General features: G+C 40.8%; 1 protein-coding gene across 3 annotated transcripts in view; it reads right to left on the bottom strand.

The window, feature by feature from the left end:
• Positions 1 to 24,214, bottom strand: part of LOC307028183 (uncharacterized protein) — a 319,026-nt gene that overhangs the window by 254,966 nt on the left and 39,846 nt on the right. The window contains exons 1-3 of one of the 3 annotated variants that reach the window (XM_079662991.1): positions 19,874 to 20,162; positions 19,226 to 19,291; positions 5,730 to 7,539 (exon numbers count right to left, since the gene is read on the bottom strand). In XM_079662991.1, coding sequence (XP_079519117.1) covers positions 6,598 to 7,539; positions 19,226 to 19,291; positions 19,874 to 20,017 — 1,152 coding nt within the window. In that variant the 5' untranslated portion in view covers positions 20,018 to 20,162 and the 3' untranslated portion in view covers positions 5,730 to 6,597. Of the gene's footprint in view, positions 1 to 5,729; positions 7,540 to 15,620; positions 16,457 to 19,225; positions 19,292 to 19,873 lie in introns of those variants that run through there. The other 2 variants (XM_079662987.1, XM_079662985.1) reach the window with 2 other exon arrangements.

Below are 24,214 nucleotides of genomic sequence, written 5' to 3'. Positions count from 1 at the left end.
ACTAGCAGATACACAACATGTTAGAGTCCAACAATATGGAAGAAGGGGTTTAAAAACACATACGGAGATACATACCAATATACAAGAGAACTTTATCGGAAAATCTGAGTTTAAGGGGTTATCCCCATATTAAAATGGAAATCGCTGCTGACTTTAGTCAAATATTGTTATTACATACTAAAATACTCATAATTACGAAAAAATAATGTAGATAAAAATGTACATGTCTGCATTTTTAAAAAATAACTATCTAACATTTAATAGTGATATTCCCAGCTACTAAAGTATGGGAAAACATATATATTACACACTGTAACATTAACAGCTAATAAGAGTCAGATGAAAACTGCTTGAGACTACCATCACAATATTTTTAAATTGGTCTAATAAAAAAAACATGTATTCTTGCAGATGTAATGGAGAATCCTGTGGTGGCACCATGCTGCCGTAGCCTGGTTGGGTGTCGGGCGTGCATTAACGAATGGACGGAGAACTCGCCTCACTGCCCTAAGTGTAGGGATGAGTGTTTCGAAGGAAGACAGTTCGAGATGGCAGGGATGGGAGAAGTAATCGATCTTTGGAGGGATGTTATTTGGGGTTAGAGGCTTTGTTTTTTGTTGTTTTTTGGTTCCGTTTGTTCATCTTGTTTGTGTGTTTAATGATTAAAATGTGTGTTTGTTTGGGGAGGGTTGTGGAGTTGTGTTTTATGCTATTATGTTCTTGTGCTAAATAAAGCCATTTTGAAAAATGAATTGTACTGAATGTTGTTAAATGTTACAAAAGCTTTTTGTCTTGATCAGATTTTGAGTCGGTTACAAATATGATCATTGCTTTATTTATCTGTATCTCATGACTCTGCACAACTACAGTTAAGAAACACCAGACATAATTCTCAACACACATGTTTATTGACATTAATCGTAATATATCAACGGACATTTGAGGCAGCTGTGCATGTAGGTAGAGACACACAGGTCTGTTGTCTCTTGTATCACTTGGATCATGTCACTGTCTCTGTATATGTGTAGAATCAGCATATTTTCCTCTGCAGGTGACCCTCAAGAGACTTTAAGATGATAGTTTGGAGTGTTTGAAATGGGGCTGTATGAGGTTCTTATCCAGTCAGTGTATAACCTCCAAGAACAGATTTCTCTTGTAGTCAGGTACTACTTCAATGGCGCTATCCAGGAGAGTTTTCTCAATGTTGAGTCAGCAGAGAGGCTAGATGCAGCAGGGCTTACTGAAAAAAGAATTCACATATTGGAAAGTAATGGTCTGGAATGCAAAAGCAACCTTGTAGGCCAAGCATATGATGGTGCCAGCCAGCAGCAAAACGACAAAAATGACTGAGCTCTAAACTTGCTGAAAGCTTCGTACTGACTACTGTTGGACAGAGAGAGACGGAACAAGATAAACACGGGTTTCATACAGCCTTTTTCTACCCTGTCGTTGATCAGATGCTCAATGAGCTTAATAGACAGTTTTCAAACACAAACTGTGACATGATGAATAGCATCCAAGCTCTTAACCCCAAAAGTGATGCATGTCTGAAGGAGACAACTCTGCTTTCATTTGCTCAGTTGTATGATGCAAATATTGAGGACTTGGGGCATGAACAACATCAGTTCAGCAGAATTTTAAATAGGAAAATAAAGACTGGGATGCAGGGATCTGATAGTACAGTGGAGCTTGTTCAGTTCATTGAGCCTTAAAAAGAAGTGTTTTTGAGCTCTTCAGACTCTGCAAAATAGCAGTCGCAATACCAGTCAGTTCTGCTTCCTGTGAACGCAGTTTTTCTACATTGAAGCTGGTCAAAACTTTTCTCGGATCCACCATAACTGATGAGAGACTGAGCAATCTGGTTGTGCTTAGTATTGAGTCAAGGAGGTCAAAGGCGACTTATTTGTTGATCGATTTGCCAAAAATCACAAAAACCGCAGGATTTTGTTGCTGTAATGTGACATTTTGGGAAGGAAACTACAGCCTGGGATGCAGTCACCCTTATGTAAAGTAGAGATGTAACTGTTCATTGCCTTTCTTTTTATATATAAATCTGTGTGTTTTCCAGATATCACTGTTTTACGTTTATTAGAAATGTGACGGAATAGACGAAACTGATTTGTGCGCGTGCAGAACAGGTGTGCATTCTGTGTTCAGTCTTCATGTTTGTTAAATACCCTACTTGTCTGTGCTCATGGGAAATAAAATACATCTGAAATCTATGTTTTCTATCTATATCTATGTATTTTATTTCATTTAAAGTCAACATTTAAGACTTCTACATTAAATCATTTTCTGTGGATTTAAAAATGTATATTTTCTGGTACTCTTGTTGCGTAAACTTGTTGATCGGTTTGCCAAAAATCACAAAAACCGCAGGATTTTGTTGCTGTAATGTGACATTTTGGGAAGGAAACTACAGCCTGGGATGCAGACCTTATGTAAAGCAGAGATGTAACTGTTCATTTATTTTTATATAAATATGATAAGGTGTTAGTGCAAAAGTTGTACTATAACTTAAGCTGAAGCTAAGAGTAACTATAAGATCTATCTGAAATATGTGTACTGAAACAAATACCAATAACTGTATTGCATTGTTTTTCTTATGCTCAAGTACTTCATACTGTCTAGTTCTCTTTTTCGTCCTGCATTTATTGTGCCCTCCTCAGAAAATAACTGGCCCCAGCAGTCAAATTGGTCTAGAACCGCCACTGCATCTGGGTTCATTTAGTGTTAACATTAGGGCAAACATAAAAAACCTTGGTGTAGCCTTCGATCTGTCTATGCTACTAGACAAACACATCAAACTCCTGACCCGTACCTGTTTTTTCCACCTCAGGAACAGGTCGTTGCACGCATCTCTGCTTGCCTAGCAGACATCTCTCGGTGGATGTCTGCTCACCACCTCAAGCTCAACCTTGACAAGACTGAACTGCTTTTCCTTCCGGGAAAAGATTGTCCCACTCTTGACCTAACAATCAACATCGGCCCCTCTGTTGTTTCCCCGACTCAGACTGCAAGGATCTGGGTGTGACCCTAGATAACAAACTGTCCTTCACTGCAGATACACTCTGTACAACATCAGGAGGATACTTCCCCAGCTGACCCAGAAAGCGACGCAGGTTCTGGTCCAGACTCTTGTCATCTCACGCCTAGACTACTGCAACTCCCTCCTGGCTGGTCTACCTGCATGTGCCATCCGACCTCTGCAGCTCATCCAGAATGCAGCGGCTCGTCTGGTCTTCAACCTTCCTAAATGTTCCCACACCACGCCGCTCCTCCGCTCCCTTCACTGGCTTCCAGTAACTGCTAGAATCCACTTCAAGACACTGGTACTTGCGTACCATGCTGTGAATGGATCTGGCCCTTCCTACATCCAGGACATGGTTAAACCGTACACCCCAGCACGTGCCCTCCGCTCTGCATCAGCCAAACAGCTCGCTGCACCCGCACTGCGAGGGGGACCCAAGTTACCATCAGCAAAAACACGTGGGTTTGCTATCCTGGCTCCAAGATGGTGGAATGAGCTCCCCATTGAAATCAGGACAGCAGAAAGCTTACACATCTTCCGGCGCAGACTGAAAACTCATCTCTTTCGACTCCACTTCGAGCGACAGAATTATTTGTACTTATATACTAATAAAGGACTGGCTTATCTAAAGCCAGTTGAGTAGCACTTGAAATGTTTTAGCTACATTATCTGAATGAGCGCCTTAACCCACTGTACAGGCGATTTGGGTACTTTTTAAAATATAACCGGGCAGGCTCTGTTTTGCCGAGGTCCTCTGGCACTTGCGGGCCGCTGAGGGGTGGCGGTGTTTGGGGCAACGAAGACGGCTGCGGCTGCTCCGCCTCAGTGGGGGAGGCGGGCAAAGTTCTCGGCCCCACCCTTTTCACACTCTACATGCTCCCCCTTGGCTCTATCATCAGCCGACATGGAGTATCATTCCATTGTTACGCTGATGATACCCAACTGTACCTCAGGATCAACCCTACCTCCTCTGCAGCCCTGCCTTCACCCACACTCACTGCCTGCCTGGAGGAGATACAGGCGTGGATGAAGCAGAACTTCCTGAAACTCAACCGCTCCAAGACCAAAGACATTATAGTTGGCACCCCACATCAGGTTCGGTCATCCACCATCACCTTCACCTTCTGATGAGGGTGCGCAAATATGATCACATCACCCCCATCCTTAAAGCACTACACTGGCTCCCCGTGGAACTGAGGATCGAATTCAAGGTCTCCATCCTCACCCACCAGTGTGTCCATGGAACTGCCCCTCCCTACCTCAAGGAACTCCTCATCCCCAATACCTCCTTGCGGACCACCCGCTCCAGCAACTCCAACTTCCTCAAACCCCCCAGGACTAATCTCTGTACTATGGGAGACCGGGCCCTCTGCTCGGCTGCTCCCAGTCTGTGGAATGCTCTCCCCGACCACATGAGAGCACCACAGACCGTGGAGGCTTTTAAAAAAGGCCTCAAAACCCATCTTTTCAGTACCTTTCTACCACCCTTTTATCCTATTTTATTTGTATTTCTATTGTTTGTTTTTTATTGCTTTTTATTAATTCTACCGTGCTGTGTAATGTTTATTTATACTGTTCATGCTCACTGCTTGTAGCACTTCGGGATTTGAAATCAAATATGAAGTGCTTTATAAATGAAACCCATTATTATTATTACTGCTGTGTAAGCACCTTGCAGATGATGAACGCGCAGCGGCACAGATCACGCGCACCTGACATAACGTTACTTACCGTTTAACTTTACCAAATAAATGCAGCAGACAATGTTATTTAACCACAATTACAATGTATTGTATTTCAACTATATTCTTCTTATTATTATTATTAAAACTACTATTATTATTGTTATTATATATGTAATATTTTAGAATTTTATTTTTTTTGACTTTTCATTCATTTTTCAAATGAGGGTGCATAACGACTCAACTGAGGGTGCAATGAACCCTTATGCACCCCCGTAGAACCGGGCCTGGCCAGATTACTCACTCGTTCCAAAAAAACATGCCACATCACTCCGATCCTTTCTGCCCTGAACTGGCTCCCTGTCCATCTCAGAACCCAATGTAAGGTATTGGTTTACACATATAGAGCTGTCCATGGCCAAGCCCCCGCCTACATTAACGACCTTATCCACCCTCACAGGACAACCCGGGCCCTGAGGTCCTCCGAGCAAGGCCTCTTAAGGCTGCCCCAAACCAGGCTAAAAACTAAGGGGGACCGTGCCTTTGAGGCGGTGGCCCCTATGGAATGAACTCCCCCTGAAACTGAGAGCCTCTGTCTCACTGGAGGTTTTTAAGGGGCAGCTAAAGACTCACCTTTTCCGACAGGCTTTTGGGGCGTCGGAGGAGGTGAGATTGTTGCTGTTTTTTTTTTATTGGTGTTTTATCCTATCTTTTACTTGCTGTGTTTTATGCCTTTCATTACAAACAAAAACATTTTCCCCAATGTTTAAAATCTGTCCCATGTTACATTTTAACAGGATAAGATACACAAGGAGGTAAAAGGTATGATAATAACAAGATAAACAGTGTTACGTTCCCTCCTAAACTAGGGGTACAAAGGGAAGTAACAAAATATAAAAATAACCGGGAGAGAGGAAACTGATTTGGCAAAATTAGTAGATTACATTATTACATTGCATTTAGCTGACGCTTTTATCCAAAGTGACTTACAATAAGTACATTCGACCAGGAAGATACAACCTTGAATAGATAATGTTTAATTCTTTGAAAAGGAAGAAGGCTCACCATCCAATTTACAAAACAAACTTAAGATGAACTGAGAACAACTTTCTCCTAAAAGAAAGAGACTGAAGTACTCAATGCACAAAGATAAACTGGAGCACATCTCCTAACAACGAACAAGTGAAACTAACAGGTCTCACACAGAGACACCACACTACACATGCTGCACACGTCACACAAGCAGCAGAGGAGAAGGATTATGAAAACTAAATTATGATTTATTTCGGAAAGATAAGACAAGAAGTGAATATATTCAACCCTATAAAATAAAGCGAACATATAGGTACAACAGAAACACAAATATAAATGAATAGTAATAAAAAAAAAGTTGTAATTCTAATTAAGGTTAAACGATTAAAATGTAAAATAAAACGTAAAAAAAAAATGTTGTTTTTGAAACGGTTAAAAACAGGAATAAAATATAAAACCCTTCCTATATCATAAATGAAACAACATAAAAGTAGGTAAATACTAAAGACTAAAAGACCATTTAAAGTGGGGGGTTGCTAATAAAAAGCTAATCTAAAGAGATGTGTCTTTAGAAGGCATTTAAAAATGTCCACTGAGCCTCTCTGATATTTCCTGGTGTTCCACAGTTTGGGAGCGTAGTGGATAAGCCTGACCTATTTTATTTTGGGGAACTTTAGGGATATTCAAAAAGCTGAGGGGGACCTAAGGGCTTGTCCATGGACATCAAACAAGACTGACTCAGTGAATTGAAGTCTGTTAGTCAGACTTCAATTCAGAAAGACTCTTAAAATATAACTACAGCTCTCAGGACATCAGGAGGAGGAAACAGCTAGCTTGGCTCTCAGTTCAAAACTATGCAGTGTGGATTCGCTGATGGAGTTTAAGGTTAGAACTTTGAGAAAATGTTTTCCCACACTCTTCACACCAGTACGGTTTTTCTCCAGTGTGAATACGTTGATGTGATTTGAGATGACCTGATCGAGTGAAAGTTTTCCCACACTCTTCACACCAGTACGGTTTTTCTCCAGTATGAATACGTTGATGTGATTTGAGAAGACCTGACTGAATGAACATTTTCCCACAGTCTTCACACCAGTACGGTTTTTCTCCTGTGTGAATACGTTGATGAGATTTGAGAGCACCTGATGTCGTGAACGTTGTCCCACAATCTTCACACCAGTACGGTTTTTCTCCAGTATGAATACGTTGATGTGATTTGAGATGATGTGATCTAGTGAACGTTTTCCCACACTCTTCACACCAGTACGGTTTTTCTCCAGTATGAATACGGTGATGTAATTTGAGTTCACTTGATTGAGCGAAAGTTTTCCCACACTCTTCACAGCTGTACGGTTTTTCTCCAGTATGAATACGATGATGTGTTTGAAAATTACCTGATGTCCTGAATGTTTTCCCACACTGTTCGCAGCTGTACGGTTTTTCTCCCGTGTGAACACGTTGATGTGTTTTGAGTTGACCTGATGTCGTGAATGTTTTCCCACACTGTTCACAGCTGTACGGTTTTTCTCCCGTGTGAACACGTTGATGTCTTTTGAGATGACCTGATCTAGTGAAAGTTTTCCCACAATCTTCACAACTGTACGGTTTTTCTCCAGTGTGAATACGATGATGTGATTTGAGGGCACCTGATGTAGTGAAGGTTTTCCCACACTCTTCACAGCTGTACGGTTTTTCTCCAGTATGAATACACAGTTGGCGCTTTAAATCTCCAGATCTTGTAAAGGATTTGTCACATTGCTGACAGCTGTGACGTCTCTCTCTTCCTTTCGGTTTCTAGAACAGACAGACAAAGAAAGAGAGAAAGTAAATCTAAAAATCATAAATAGAGTTAACACAATAAAAACTCACTTAATACAAACTTGAGTTAACAAAATGCTACATTTACTAACCGTTTGTGTTTATTATATTTGTATTCTATTTGATACAGTAATACAGCAACATTCTAACCACAGTATAAACCAGAGGTGGGGGACTCGAGTCACATGACTTGACTCGAGTCGCATATTTTTTTACTTGAGACTTGCTTGACTAACTTTGATAAAAGACTCGACTTTAAATATTTGTTTTGGTATTGTACGAAGCCCCTAAAGGTAAATACAAAAAAAAAAGCATGACAAAGTAACCGGAGACAGACGTTTCATTGCAGAATGTCTATGTGGGGAAATGGCAGTGCATAGGCTACATTATCCGAGATATATTTCGAACTCGGACTTCCTTTTAGTGAAATCTTGGCCAGGGGTGTAGAGCTATTTGTTTAAGCACCAGATCGGCAAAACAGGATTGTCTGTGAACCAGTCTGCCTTGGTCTATGAATTCATGTCTGTAACTCTCACAGTATCTGCTGCCCACAGCTCTTTATAGAGGAAAACCTCCTTCACTTCATGAAATCTCTGCAGCACCAGGAGGCAGTAACGTGTAACTCAGCAGAATCTGAGAAGAGCAGCACCAACTGCAAAGAGCTGTGCATTTGACTGTTTACTTTGCTGTGTTTACCTTCATTAGAACAGCTAAAGAGCAACCGTTTTAACCACACGCATCTCTAGACACACACACACACACACACACACACACACACACTATAATTATACGATTTAAATATTGATTTCTATGAAATGTTACATGTTTTTTTTATAATTAGTGGAGTAAAAGTATAATATTAATAATTAAATGAGAGGCTGACCTTCTTGTATGTGTGTTAGTGCCCTGATACCTCATCAATAAAGTACCGTATGCTCAAAAGATGGCGTACGCCAGTTTCTAAGCAATCTTTGCGATTTATAAAAAACAAACTCGAAGGGAGGATGTGCGGTCCTCCACGGACACTTTGACTCATTCGTACGCACAACAACAGGAGAGACGAGAAACTGCGACACTGTCGGCAGAAGGAAGACTGGAGAGAAATATGTGAAAATAAAACCATAAATAAAATGTTACTCATTTATCATACATCAAGAATTCATTTGCAAAAATGTATGAAAGCCAATCTTGAAATGATTAAACAAACGCCTGTTTGAGACTCCTCAGTGCACACAAAAACATAACTTGAACAAATAAATAAATACGGATATGTTATTGAAAACCACCTTGAATATGTTGTCTTAATGTTATGAAATGTTCTCACATAGATGATGCGGTAAGCAGAAGGACAGAATTACTTTAAACTGACGCCGTTTTGCTTTTCTATAGGTTGTATAGATACGAGCGTGGATTATACTATCATGTTTAATCATGTTTTATGCCGTTTGCCAAGACTTGATAAGTCGCTCATAAAACACAGGAGGTATGGAAACTAAGAACACCATGTATTTGGTAAATTGTACAGCTGATATAACACAACACATTTGTTTTATTTCATTTAACTGGTGGATAGAGTTGCTGCGGGGGGGTTGAGATGCACAGGCTGCAGTGGAGACGCTGCGCACAGCTGATCGACAGTTGGAATGCAAACCACCAAATAAATTAAAATAATTCAGATCCAGTCGTCATGACTCCACTCCGGAGGGATTCCCTGATCATTTCTTACAGTTTCTTATCGAGGGGGGAGCGTCTCTCAAAGTCGAGGACGCTTCCTTGGGAGGAAATTTCCTTCCGAGTCAGGTCCTTCAGAGGCTAGGCAAGAATCCTTCCTAGCATCGGTGAACGAAAAATGGAACAGGCTAGCAGGTGTGCGTCATATGCAAGGCCCGCCTTACATTGAGCGCTGTTTGTTTGAAGACTCAAAACTGATTTGCGAAGATGGACACGTTTGTGATGTTATCTTGTATCCAAACATTTGGTCTACCTATGTTGTAAATGTATTATCTTTTCGATTTCCACACGGCATCTATTGCACGTCTGTCCGTCCTGGGAGAGGGATCCCTCCTCTGTTGCTCTCACTGTGCGACCAGAACCCACGGCAGCGAAGGCAAGCAAAGACAACACACAACTTCACTTTACGTGGCCAAACGGCAAATAAGTCTTACCTTTGCTGTTTTCTGATCAAAAGTTGTGTTCAATGGCATTACAACGTATATAAACACTGCTGAAGGTTAATCCAATGTCTCTGTGTCACTTTGAAATGATCACTGATAATCCATCATCATATTTATGTCAATAACCGGAGTTTTCATATAGAGTGTATGAGAGCGTAACCCAGCTTCCGGTTTTGGGCATGCTTGCTGCGCATCACTCATTCACCAATGGTAATGTTTAGATGGATTTAGGAACCCCCCTCTCCATTCTATTGGCTTTAATGGTTAAAAAGAGGTGTCAATCATTAAAATCGACCAATGGGTTCCAGAGATATAGCAAATACACCCAAATGACCCCAGAGGTGGGTTTCTTTTCTAAACCTCTCTAAAAGGGTCAAATGTCACTTGTTTTTGCATCAATCTTGATACAGGGCACTTATTATATGTTATAGTTTGGATTCCTAAATCTTTTTGTCTACTATCGCATCATTCAAGGGTGGTTTTCACTATAAGTGATGTTTTTTTTTGGACGGACACTATACAGTGTTAAAAAAGATCGTAATTTTACAGGAAATAACTGAAATATTAAATTTATTTATTATTATTATTTATATTTATTACTAAATTAACAACCCAAAACTTTATTTTAAGTATTTTGACAACAAATAATGTTTATTTCATTTTTTTTATACCGTAAATTCACTATATAATATTTACAGTATTTTTGCATTTTCAGAAAATACATGCAGACATACGTAGAATTAAAAGTATTATCTGTAATTAAATATGTAACTCGTAATATAAAAGTGTATTACTATTATAAGACTTGAAGATATTTCTTTGTAATTTTAAGGTAAACATAGAACTGTAAAAAAAAAGTCAAATAACAAAAACGTAAAATGTAAGTACATTTCTTTACATAAATATTTTTTTCAATATTCGATTGAATCCACCACAAAAACAAAATATCCAATGTTGAAACAAAAGTAAATAAATATGTTTTCATTCAATTCCTAACTTACTATATTGTAAACATCTACAGTTGACAATATCATTAAAAAAAATTAAAATCATAGAAAGTGGAGAAATCTCTGCAGGGAGGGCCAAGGTTTAAAACACACACTGTTATTTACTCAGCAATAAGTCACAGTTATCCTTGTTTTATTTATGTGTTCTGTTGCTGTGTTTTTTTTTTCATTGGTCAATATACAACACCAATAAGCCTTAGTTTTACAGTATAATGTATGGTTTTCGGATTCTGGCCGACAGCCAGAGCTACGGCAATTGAAATTCAGCCATAACACGGCAGACAAGTCAGGCATGTTTGGAATGAGTTCACAAAACTCCTGATTGGTTAATATAAACGTAATCGAAGAAACCTGCCAATGAGAACTGCCCGCGCCTGTCGTTCACATTTCAAACATCCACGTTAGTTTGAGCGGGTTCTCCTCCTGCGGAGCTACAGCTGTGTGTATGTCTACTGTAGGAGTTTATGGATTAATATCGGGATCGTTTTACATCTACATGTTAGATATGAGCATCGGGATGTCAACAAAGAACAGAAGACTTGAGATCTGGTGAGTCCTGCAACTGTAATGGCCTTAAACATGTATTTTGATAATCCTTAGTTTGTGCATGTTTTATTTTTTATTTAAGGTTACGTTTCTTCTTCTAGTTGGCTGAGTTTCTTCCCGTTAAGTGGGTATGCATCATTAATAGGTTGTTAAATGTTAAGAAGCCCTGAGATGCTGTTTCTTGCAAGATGTTGCGCCCGGGAAACATGGCTTAACAGGTGGCTGCTAACGTTAGCTTACAGCTTATTGCAGTACTGCCCCCCCCAACCTCTCGTCTCCAACACGGGAGAATTACACATGAACATGCAGCGGGGAGTCACAGTGTTGTCGCCAAGTTTAATGTAAAGTTTTCTTACAGCGGAATCCAGTTTGTTAATGTTCAGTAGCCAACAGCTAGCATAGCATAAACAGCTAACCACTAACGTTCGGCTAACTTGCTAGTTAGCTCTGCTCTATATATTACAAGCTAACATGACTAGCTAAATGTCAAACTGTGTGAACTAAAATACTTTTTGTATTACTACATCATACATGCTTGGTCCAAATCATTGCTAAAATTAATTGTTTTTGAAAATGTATAGTAAAGAAACACTCAGCCATGCATGAAATAACATATAGAATACGGGTAATGTTTGACCCATGTTGTGCCTTAGAAGTGTAGTGATACAAACATGGTTTTTATTCAAAAAGTAAGAAAGAAAAAATAAAAATTAGAATTGGTGTTGAACCAAAACAGGTTAATTCAGAAATACCTGGAATCCTGAATGGTTAAAGTAATTTATTGCAAATATATTTACAATTAAAACTAATTTGGGTCACTTTTGATGCATGTTGGTTGTATGTTGTGTAACAAAGGGTTAACATGACAGCTGTGATGTTCACTCTTTTGACAGAGCACCAGTGGACAGTGAGGACTATGGAAGAGATGATGTGATGGCTTTGTGTGGAAAGCTGCTGACGCCAGCCTGTGTCCCTCTCATCAGTCTCTCCAGGCAGCACCCAGCTATTCTTCCATCTTGCAGATGAAAAGACTTTGATATGGGAGTAATAACTAACTTGTGTCCAACATTTTTTATTTATAGAACTCTAGTTACTCTCACAATTCTATTGAAATATGCCTCATTGTATCGCGAAACATTGCCACAATTCGGATAGGAACAATCCACGGAATGCTCAGTTCCATCTATTGCCAACGGGTAAGCGTAGGAAGTACGTTCGGAGGCAGTGGCTAGCGAAATGTGCTCGGCCCGAACCGGAATATCCACAGGCGAATGTATGCAGCGAACATTTCAAGTTTCCGGACGACTACTCTGAGAGTATGATGAAACATAAAATGGGATTTATTAATCAACCATTACTTAATGGGGATGCAGTGCCATCGGTCTTTCTGGTGTCATCACCGACCAGGACACCAGTTCGGCCAGTTGAGAAATTGCCCTCTGTAAGTGTGAAGCGACGGAGGACCAGAAGTAGAGCTAGGAGTAAGAAAAAGGTAAGGTATGTTATGGCGCATTTCCACTGCAGCGGGTAGCCCCGTTTAAACGTCCTTTAGCGTCCAGCGGCCAGGCCAGTTTTGGGTGGCCTTTCTATATAGCGTAGTACCGGCTAGCGGGTACTTTTTCCCAGTTTTTCCGGCCCCATAAAATCGTGGTTCTAGGGCCAGGGACAACGAGGCTGAGTATGCTAAACTAGAGAGGGAATCGTTAGCAAGGGTGGTACTACATGCATACATAACTAGTCATCAAAATCATTGTATCTACTAAGTAGGCCTAAATTGGGGTTGTATTGTTTGCCTGTAGTTGGCCTTTTAATTAATAAAATATTTTAATTTGAAGTTTTGTAGATAGCAATCTTTTGGAATTATCTAGTCTTTGTAATTGTCCGGCGACGTTTCTCAGACTGTCCAGACTGCTTTAACTCTCTAGCCTAAATCAGTAAATGTTCTTAAATGTTTGCTGGGGCCCTGACAATACATTAGCCGACAGGAATGTCAGTATTGCCATCATTTAGGCCTGATGACTAGTGAGACAAGCTTCCCTTTTCCTTTTGCCTTCAATGATAGTAAAAGTTTCAGCTGAAAGTTAGGGACAACTTTAGCCCCATCCTCCGGGTGAATAACCTGACCCCCGGCTCGATGAGCGAACTATGGTTAAATCAAAGAAAAGTACCGGAGGAACACAGGATTTAATTCTGTGTGGACAGAGTTATATGCTTTGACAGCAAACGATGCTGGTTTACCGGTATTTTTGATATGTAGAGAGAAGTTGTCAAAGGTGCTGCAGCCTTTACGTATCGAGAAACAACGGGAACAACACGGAGAGGAAGACAGCTGACAATCTTCAGTCATAATTCAATGGGGTATGTAATTTATTTCAGAAAACACTTTTTGTTATATTCCATGGAATGCTCTTAACATCCCGATAGCAATGAATATATTAAATGCTTTGACAATAAATACATACAAAAATTAATCTCTGGAAGCCGTGGCGCTGTAAAAAGCACGACCAATCATCTGAGCCGGCCCGGCTAAAGTAACTGGATGGCCTACCTGCCTGTCAGCCTTCCATCTGTGCACAAACTTATCTCGTGCCCTCATTGGTCATGTGCGCGTTCGTGTGTGTTGGAGGAGGGGCTCTGTGAGGAAGTCTGAAGGAAGAGGCAGATTTTTTCCGGTTGTGTATTTTCAAATTCTAGCGCACTCGAGCTGGTTTCTCCATTCTTACCTACCCTACCTTTAACTCTTTTTAGGGTGCAGCTATATGTTTTATTTATTTCAAAGTGGGCCCATTTTAATAATATTTGTTTTCCTTCAAATGTGCAGAGGACTCCTCAAGTGCTGTGTTTAATTTATTTTAAAGTAGGCCTGTGTATTATTTTTTATTCTCCTTATAGAGCTCCTGCGGTCACGTGACTTTTGGTTATCAGCCACCATTTTGGCAGTAAACATGACGACCGGCGCCAGCGTTTTCCTACCGTGCGAGTATACATCTCATTTTAATTCAAGTGAAATTCGGCTTTATAGTACAAAATTAGAAAGATTCAATATAAGCGACCCATATAATGCACCCGGTGTGCTTTTCAAGAGCATAACCTCCTGCTCTGAAGACGATGTACCCGACTTGCGCTACGCGGACATCCACAGCTATCTTGTAAGCTTTCCATCAGTGTACTCAGGAGACTCCCTCAGAGCTTACAAAAGCTTGGAGGCTTACAAATGGTGTCAGTCCGGCTTCGTAAACAACATTCAACTGTGGAGTCTTACATCCAAAAACTTCGGCATCATCACTGCAAGGGTAAGTATTAAATTATTCCAGTTTGATAGGCAGTGTCACGTTAGCATTGTTTGTTTATTAGCTTGTCTAGCTACGGCAGTGTCACGTTAGCATGTTTGTTTATTAGCTTGGATAGCTACTGCAGTGCGTCTGAAACTAGTTTGTATTTTTTAACGTACTCAACCAAAGTGGCTGGCGTTTTTAACCTTTATTTATCTATTTTTGAATTTCATATATAGGTTAATCACTCCCAAAGGCTTAATGAAAGTCAACTAAAGCCATGGGTGGTGGTCAGGAACGACGGTGTTGTGCTGGGAGCCCACTGCAACTGCACAGCGGGACTCGGGGAGAGCTGCTCTCCCCGAGTCCCGAGGAATATTTTCAACACGGGTTTGTTTACCACTAGCTTGCTACAAGCTAACTGGCTAGGCTGCACCAGAGCCACACTTGTTGAGTTAAAAAGGGACATCACAGAGTCCGTTAGCTATAATAACTGGGTGCTAGATTCTACTTCGGTAAAAATTAAACTGACCAGAAACTTTTTGTAGCATTGTACTGTATTCCTTCACCCACCTGATATGAAGTGATCACTGCATAAGCGAAAGCAAACGGCCGGGGGGTCCCATCTTTCAGTCTTGTTCAGACGGCTCCTGGCTCTTTTAATCGCTGCGATCCACTTTTCCCTCCTCTCCGCGTCTTTTGGAATGCGATAATAAGATACACCTTTCTTCTTCCCACGCCTATTTGTGCAACCTGGTGCACAGCAGTTATCCACCATCCTCGACAGTCTGCCAGTGCCTGCCAATGAATTTACTGACGCGATTACTGCCAAAATGGCTGCCCCCTTCGTTTCTCGTCACGTGACCAGCATATGTGACATCATCCGCAGGAGCTCTATAGGAGTTCTTTGTTTCTTATTATAGGTTAACAGTTTTATATAATGTAATAAATAGCCTAATAAATGCAAAAAAAATGTAGTTTTTGTCTGATATAATAATAAATACAACTTTATTAGCTATCAAGCTATGAAATATGTTTTGCGGCTCCAGACAAAAAAATGTTTGGGAAAAAGGAGCAAAATGGCTCTTTTGGTCAAAAAGGTTGCAGACCCCTGCTCTAACACTACCTACCCAAAATGTGTGGCAAATAAAATACTTTGAGTATGCAAATAATTTTATTGTCCACCAAAATTTCTATATTTTTCTGTTTTTCATGCAGACTTACCATTTTCAGAAAAAAAAAAATAATCTACCTATCTACTACCATGTAATTTAGTCACTTTAGGGTTAAAGCAAACAAAGAATATTTTAAGGCCAGCCTCAGTATGTCAACCACCTGAAGAAAACTAATCGGGGGGGGGGGGTTAATCTGTTAATGGTTCCCCACATTCCTCGAGTGAATGTTAGTGATCATTTTTAACAGATCACATTGACATGGTATTTGATTGGAGTGGACCAACTTGACAACTGAATATAGAGGCCTAAATAGATGATTCAGGAATTTGTCTCCATTGTGACATGCAAAGAAGTTGTTCTGTTCCCTTTCCATTGGTCAAGTAAGTGTTATGTTTTAAAGGAGTGTAGACTGTAATGCGTCAATTTGTAACCTGCTGCTCTCCTCTCTCTCCCCCTCTTTTTCATTCCTCCGCCTCCTCCTCTCTATCTCTCTGTGTCCTCCTTGTCTTTTTCCTCCTCATCCTCATCCTCTCGCCCTCTCTGAACTTCCTGGGCAGTGCTTGGCCCTGGATTCTCCTCTTGGATGGAGGCAATCAGGCAGGGGGCTAGACCGCCGCAAACTGCCCTAAAGCCTCATCCAATAGGACACACCAGGGCCAAGTCGCTGCCGTGGGTTTCCCGTCCTCAGTGCCCTGTCCTGAGGCGGGACACTTGAATTCCTGAACGGTGAAGACCAAATACATACACGCATTAATTTATGAAAACATAATACATATAATCATCTCTATATAACCTCTTCCACCTTGTACTTAGTTTTGAGATTGTCCCATTTTTTTTGGCTTGGGCGTGGGTTACCCTGCCCTCAACCCCCAATTTTGCCAAAATTGTCCTAAATATGGTAATAAGGAGAAATCAGCGATTAAATTACATCTTGAACAATATTTACTACCTAAACAAGCTAACTTGCTTGGCGGGAGATTCATGTGATTGGAGTTTCAGCCCCCCACCCCTGCCGGCAAGCTTCCACGCACGCCGCTGTGTGGACGTACAGTCACCGATAACCACTGGTGGCTGTGTCCCTACCGCCCATGAACAGATATGTTTGAGTTAACCGGTTGGCCTAATCCAAAACATATGCGCTCTCGCTAAACTGTCCTACGACGGGGGTTATCAAGTGGATCGCTCAAGCAGCCGTGTCCTATCTAGTTAGGTGCGCGCTCACATGAAAGGGGTGGTATCTGGAGCATTCGACCAATCAAAAACATGGAGAAGCGTACTGACAGCGCAGCGTCATACTTCCTGAATGAAAAGTCAACTATAATATTAGACATATGAAGAAGTTAAACTTTAAACATCCATGACTTAAACACTTTCTCCAGGATCAAAGCCACATAGCTGCACCTGCAAGGTGAATACAGCTGGTAACAGAACAAGTGTTTGAATGCGTACATTAACAGGTTTATGATATCACTGCTAAGACACGATCTGACTTTAATTACATTTGTCTCGAGTGTTTCGTCAACTTAATGTGTTGCTTAAAATAATCCTTCTGCATACAGTATGTGACACTGTGAGTGTTGCACGGCCAGATACGGCTCAGCTGACTCAGATAAGGAGATATATGATACATTATGATGTGATATGCCGCGGACTGTACTTAATGTTACTCTGATCCGGTTACTTATGTGGTGGCAGATATTTAAGTAAGCTTTCTTAACGCTAATGTTATAATAGTCAGATTGCTCTGAAGATGGGAGGTGATATTCTATTAATGTTCACATTCACACAGTCGGTGATTTTTGCCGGCCATCTTTGCTGCAACGGCAGCTTTTCTGTATTTCCTTTCTCCTATAATATGACTTGATCGCTTTATTCTCCGCACACTGAGCTCTGATTGGTCAGCAGGCAGTGCTTTCACTGAGTTGAGCTCTTAGCCTTCAACCTAACCTGATCCGGGGCAGGTTAGCCGCACAGCCTAAGTTACCATGGAGATCTAGCCTGCTAAAAAGAGAACCAGCTTCGTAGGACCGGAAAGCCCGAGTTTTCCCTGAAGTTAGCCGGCTAAGAGAAAATCCTGCTTCGTAGTATACCCCCCAGGCCAAACACATTTTATTACAGAAACTGAGCTTTACTGCAGTCCGGCAACAGACATGAATTGCCACTCTCTCGAACGGTTTCAACACAAACTGTGTACCTAAAATAAATACCTCACGATGTACCTAGCTAATTATGGACTTACTTTGCTTTCACGGAACACATTTATGGTGATAACAAATGTAACAACGTAACATATTTACCAACACATTTCTACGCCACTGAAAATACTTACATATAAATGTCTACTGCCTCGATTCAGCCATTGTCCGCCAAAGATTTTGGAAATTGGTCCGTGCGCAAAGAATTGTGGGTAATTTAAGACCGCCGAGGATCCACATGAGCAGCCTCGAAATTTCCTGCAACGAAGGACTCAGTCCTCGGTATCCTGGACATCGGAATAGCCCTTCGGCGGGATTTGATGACGTAGCATCCTTGAAGTAGTGGCTCAGAAGGATCCTTCTTTGACATTGAGAAACACCCCTCGACACACTGCCTGAGGAAGGTCATGTGTATTTTAACTTTTAACTTTATGTGTCATTAACTTTATTCGGACCACTTATTTATTTATTTTGGTGACAATCCGACCTCCATGCTGCTACTCTGGTTCAAACTGCATCCACCAAACAATATGATTGGTCTCAACCTCCCCAAAAGACCCAACATCTGACTTGGTGTGAAAAGTATTTTTTAGATGTTCTGTCGTCATTTCCTGCGATCTTCTTCCTGCAGTCAGTCTTAATGGATATTAATACGGGAGTTTCTTTTACTATTTATAGGCACATATGGGCGTTACGTGAAGCCAGCAGAAGCTGCGCCGCATTTCAAGTTGATTGTGATTGTCCCGGCGGAGGACGTGCGTGCGCAGTATTTATAAATCGGAAGATTTGTGAGAGTATTCACTTGCTTTGTCCTACGTACGCCACCTTCCCACGTGAATCCTACGCAAAGTTTTATAAATGAGGCCCCTGAACAGAGAATATGAACTACTACCAGCTAATGGGAGATTCAATAAAGTCAGACTGAAGCATCCTTTGTGCTCCAGTCAGTCCTCTCAGTAAACACAGAGCTGGATCCAGATCAAAAGCACGCTGAAGGCTCTTTGAGCAGGTTGTCTCTCACTGATCCTGCTGTTATGTTACATGTTTGTTGTTTGTTTTTCATGTATTGTCTCTTGATATTTGCTTATGTTGATGTTACACATGGAGCTGCTGTGATGCAAGTCACATTTCAGACTTGATCTGATCATTAAAGTATTATCGTGTTGTATACAACAACGTCCTAACCTATATCTAACCATATTGTGCATTCATATTGTATTTTCTAAACAGGTTGTGATCTTTCATTTGGGGATAACAGTGATAGGAATATATTGTGATGAAGTGCACACTAACCTGAGCTCCAGGGGTCTTTTTGTTCTCCTCCATGCTGCTCTCAGTGCTCCTTCTCCGGCTGTGGCTCTGAAACAATCAACACAACTACAGCTGACACAAAACAAGACAACTCAATACAACCAACAGACACAACAAAACAAATCTACAGCTACTTCGTAGGTGCATAGCAGAGGTGAGAAGTAACTAAGTACCTTTACTCAAGAACTTAAGATTCCAGTCTACGAGAATCTTAGGTTATATACGTGTTAGAGCCAGCATTTTGTTTTCATAAGAAAGGCCACCTAATTGTGACGTCTGTAGTCAACACACTATAAAAGATTACAATTCCGACGTCGCCTGCTCTAACTTGTCATCTACTAATATCTCACAGTAACTTGGATCAGTGTGTATTTATTGAATCACCTTTGTTGTACAGCCTGTGCTGGAAGACTGTTTTATATGCAGGCTTTTATACTGTTTTAAACCGTTTTAATACTGTATTGATACTATATTGATACTGTTTTCATACCGTTTTGATACCGTTTTAATACTGTACTGATACTATATTGATACTGTTTTTACCCCTGGCAGGAGCAGCTAGCTCGCATCAGCTCCGGTTAGCTTCCATTAGCTCCCGATAGCTCTTGTTAGCTCCCGGTGCTAACTCACCTTAACGAAGGTTGTTTTCCGGGATCCAGCAATCCCGGTGTCTCCCCCCGGTGTCCGTGTGTCTTCCCCCGGTGTCCCGGTGTCTCCTGAGGCCCATAAACCCTCCCGGTCCTCCGGTAAATCCTCCGGAGCTGCGGAGGCCATGGCTGCAGTCGAATAGTCAATTTAGCTTAGGAACCTTCCTAATCGAGTGAAATAACCCGGAAGTCCCTCAGTGGCAGCCATGATAAGTGCCATTCGAATTCTAGATGATAGGAAAGGAGGTTTCAAACTTCCTTTATAACCTCCTTTAGCTTAGGAACCACTGGACCTCCCTCACCGAAAGGAGAGGAGAAAATGCTGCCCCATAATGCCTTGCAGTCGCAGCATTTGCCGTCTCACAACATTCAGCCGTTCACGGAAACAACCGATTATGACGGAGAAATTATATCATGAAAGTTACGGTGCTTATTAAGCTTTTTAAAACGTATGTGGTAACTTACCAAAGTTCTTTGTTTTGAACATTCATCAGTATTATAATCAAAAAGAGAAATATGAACGTTAGTTTTTACTGAAATTATCAAATAAAGTCAACATTTAACAGTCTTTACTGAGCTGTGTGGGGTTTGTTCAACTTTTAAAAGATGTTTGAATGGTGATATACACAGTGATAGACAGTGGCGGTGTTGCAGTATCAAAAGTATCAAAGCTACTATACATCACATTAAGAACGATGTACAAATTTATTCAAGTTTGCAATGTTTTGAACAGGCATCCACACCTCTCCCCCACAACCTCACATACGAGTAGCCTACTGAATGCATCAAAGTGATCTTAGGAAGGCAGATATAGCAAAAGATTAACGTAAACGACAAACGAGGCGATCGACATGTTTCTTTCCTGGTAAGTCAACAATGGGTCCTCAATGTACACGCCCCGGATTCCTATGACGAAAATAATAGAATGTCGCCAGTTGTCATGACTCAACTTATACTGCAACAGCGGCGCCAGGGTATGGATCTACAGCCATACCAAGAAATGGCTTAGCCCCACCATGAAAAATGATGTTAAAGTAAGCAAAATAAAGCCCGCCAACTCGCGCGGAGTAAATTGCACAGACAGCAGTTAGTAAGATTGATTTCAGTAGCTGGGTCATTCTACAGAAAAGGTGGAAGTACTGTCACTTACTTTTGCAGACACCAAAATACATGACGTTGACCTAATACTCACATTCATTATATATGTTGAATAAATAGAGATTGTCTTTGCAATGGTACTAAATACAACAAAAAAAAGAATTGTTTTATATATAAATTGCAATTTATTTAAAATGCCAAGTTCAAAGAACTGCCTTGTCACTTTGATCATACATGGAAGTGGAGCCTATAGTTTTCATTAAAACATTTTTTTTTTCAATAAATACATCTCATTCATAATTACATAACATTACATACATTAAATATAACACTGAAATGGTAAAAAAAAAAAAGGCAAATTATTATTAACAATATCCAATAAATGTCAGTCACCCACAATTACGTCATTGGTGTTACTGCTACACAAAACGCTTTTATTTTGAAGTAATATACTGTCTCTGAAGTGCCTCCTGTAACAAGAGATAATTTGAGGCAGTGCAGTGGACAAAGACGTAAGGAAAGTCAGATACTTGTTACTTTGTTTGTTAAAGGTGTCATTTTATCTTCAAATTTTACGTGCGTCTTATAAGTCTGTGTTTATTGCATTCGTGTTACTAATTTCATAGCCCTAGGGGTAAACATTTGAATGGGAAAATGTATTGTATTGAAGAGTTAAACGATTTTGATAATGACTGAAGCCATATTTGGTCTGACACATGCAGCAATTTTGTTAAAATGGTAGTGTTTTCTCCAAATTGTCACTGGTGTTACCGTCACTGGTGTTACTCTTCTTCCTGGTAACACGTAACACCGGTGACGTTCCTATATAAATAACCTTTTTAAAATGTATACAAATAATAAAAATACTTTAAGCTTTACTTGTTGTGGATTCATTAAGTTAAGAGTTAGTTATTGCTATTTAACAGGATTTAGATGTGTTTAGGAGGAATATATTTCAGCAGATTTGTATCACCCAGATTCCACCTTTTCTGTAGAATGACTCAGCCACTTGTCTGGAAATACCGAAGACTAGAAACGGTTTTGAAAACTTTTGTCACGTAGTGATCGTCTTCTCAATAGAACATCAATCAACACGTAATGAAATAAGACCCCACGGTTTGATGATTGATAGGCGTGTGGGCTGCCTTTCATTTTGACACTCAGAACAATGGGGGCTATCCACTCTTATCCACAATGTAAAGTAATTCTATCTCAGCCAATGACAGCTCTGCATGCATCCCCTGGATATTATTTTAGTAACTGCTTTCATTGCGTCGATGTTTACAGAGAGAACAGCTGTGAGGTCTGTGCAGAACGCAGAGCAGTGTGTAAAATATATATCACTCAGTATAACATATACTCTCTTTATTTGCTTTAGTTTAGTAGATAACTACAAACAAAGAGTCAATATTTTTCTAAGACCATTTAGTGCTTCACATAATAAAATACACAACAGCTGTAGCCTGATTATATGCTTTAGGAGGTGTAGGTGTGTGTGTGGTACAGTGTGTAGGTGTGTGTGTGGTACAGTGTGTGTGTGTGTTGTACAGTGCGTAGATAAGGCAGACAGACGGGTTTCATTTTGGTTTGGTGTCCTCTGCTTACTTTAATACTTGTAAATACAACTTTTTTTCATGTCCCTTTAGGGGCTCCGTATGTGTCATTATTATTTTATTTTATTATTTAAATGCTCCCATTAGGCCCCTTAATTAGCCAATTGAAGGGTGTATCACTGTTATGCAGATGATATCCAGATATATTTCTCTTTCAAACCTGTCAAAACTGAGAATTTAAACCCTGATTCCATGCATGTCCAAGCAACTTCCTACAGCTCAGTGCATCAAAAACGGAAGTCTTGATCTCAGCGACTGATAACATCGCCTCTAAGGTAGCAAGCCACCTGGGTTAAGATAAGATAAAATGAACCTTTATTAATCCCCAAGGGGAAATTCAGTTGAACAAAGCAGCAACAGGGTAAGCGTGAAAAAAAAAACAGTACAGCAAAGATTCACACAGATCAATAACATCTAAAATAAATAATAAATAAAATCAAGGAAAAAAACTAATAATGATAATAATAATAAAAGACTATAAAAATAGGAGATGAATCAAAATAAGAGTAAAATAACTGTCAGCATATACAGTATACATATTTGGTCATCATCTAAGTTATAAAGTGACAAGTGAAAAGTTAACATGGGTTGTGGAAACAGTGTATATTTATGTCCAGTGATTTAATTGTATTTCTTTTTCATTATTAGCCCCTTATTGTGCAGCCTGATGGCTACAGGCACAAAGGACTGTCCGAGGCGCTTGGTGCATTGTTGTGGAGGGATGAGTCTGTGGCTGAACGTGCTCCTCATCTTCACTAGCTCTGCGTGGAGTGGGTGGGAGGGGTTCTCTAGGATGCTGTCGAGCTGCCTCCTCGTCCTCCCCTCTGCCACCTCCCCCAGATTGTCCAATTGTACTCCCACTACAGAGCTAGCCTTCCTTACGAGCCTGTTGAGCCTGCCAGCGTCCCTAGTTCGTTTAGTGGTAACGTTAGGGCAAACATCAAAAACCTTGGTGTAACCTCAGTCTATGCTAGTAGACAAACACATCAAACTCCTGACCCGTACCCGTTTATTCCACCTCAGGAACATTGCCAAGCTCAGGGGGTTTCTATCCAATGCAGAACTGGAGATGCTCTCCCTGCCTTTATTTCATCCCGGCTTGATTACTGTAATGCTCTGTTCTCCTGCCTCAACGACACATCAATAAACCGGTTACAACAGGTCCAAAATGCTGGAGCCAGATTACTCACTCGGTCCAAAAAAACATGCCACATCACTCCGATCCTTTCTGCCCTGCACTGGCTCCCTGTCCATCTCAAAACCCAATGTAAGGTATTGGTTTACACATATAAAGCTGTCCAAGGCCAAGCCACCGCCTACATTAACGACCTTATCCACCCTCACAGGACAACCCGGGCCCTGAGGTCCTCCGAGCAAGGCCTCTTAAGGGTCCCCGGACCAGGCTAAAAACGAACGGGGACCGTGCCTTTGAGGCGGTGGCCCCTATGGAAAGAACTCGCCCAGAAACTGAGAGCCTCTGTCTCACTGGAGATTTTTAAGGGACAGCTAAAGACTCAACATTTTCCGACAGGCTTTTGGGGCGTCGGAGGAGGTGAGTTTGTAGCTGTTTTTCATTGGTGTTTGATCCTGTCTTTTACTTGCTGTGTCGTATG

This window comes from Notothenia rossii (genome assembly GCF_949606895.1).
Source record: "Notothenia rossii genome assembly, chromosome: 2".
NCBI lineage: Eukaryota > Metazoa > Chordata > Actinopteri > Perciformes > Nototheniidae > Notothenia > Notothenia rossii.
The sequence above is the reverse complement of the archived record's forward strand: the minus strand, read 5'-3'. Positions and strand labels throughout refer to the sequence as shown.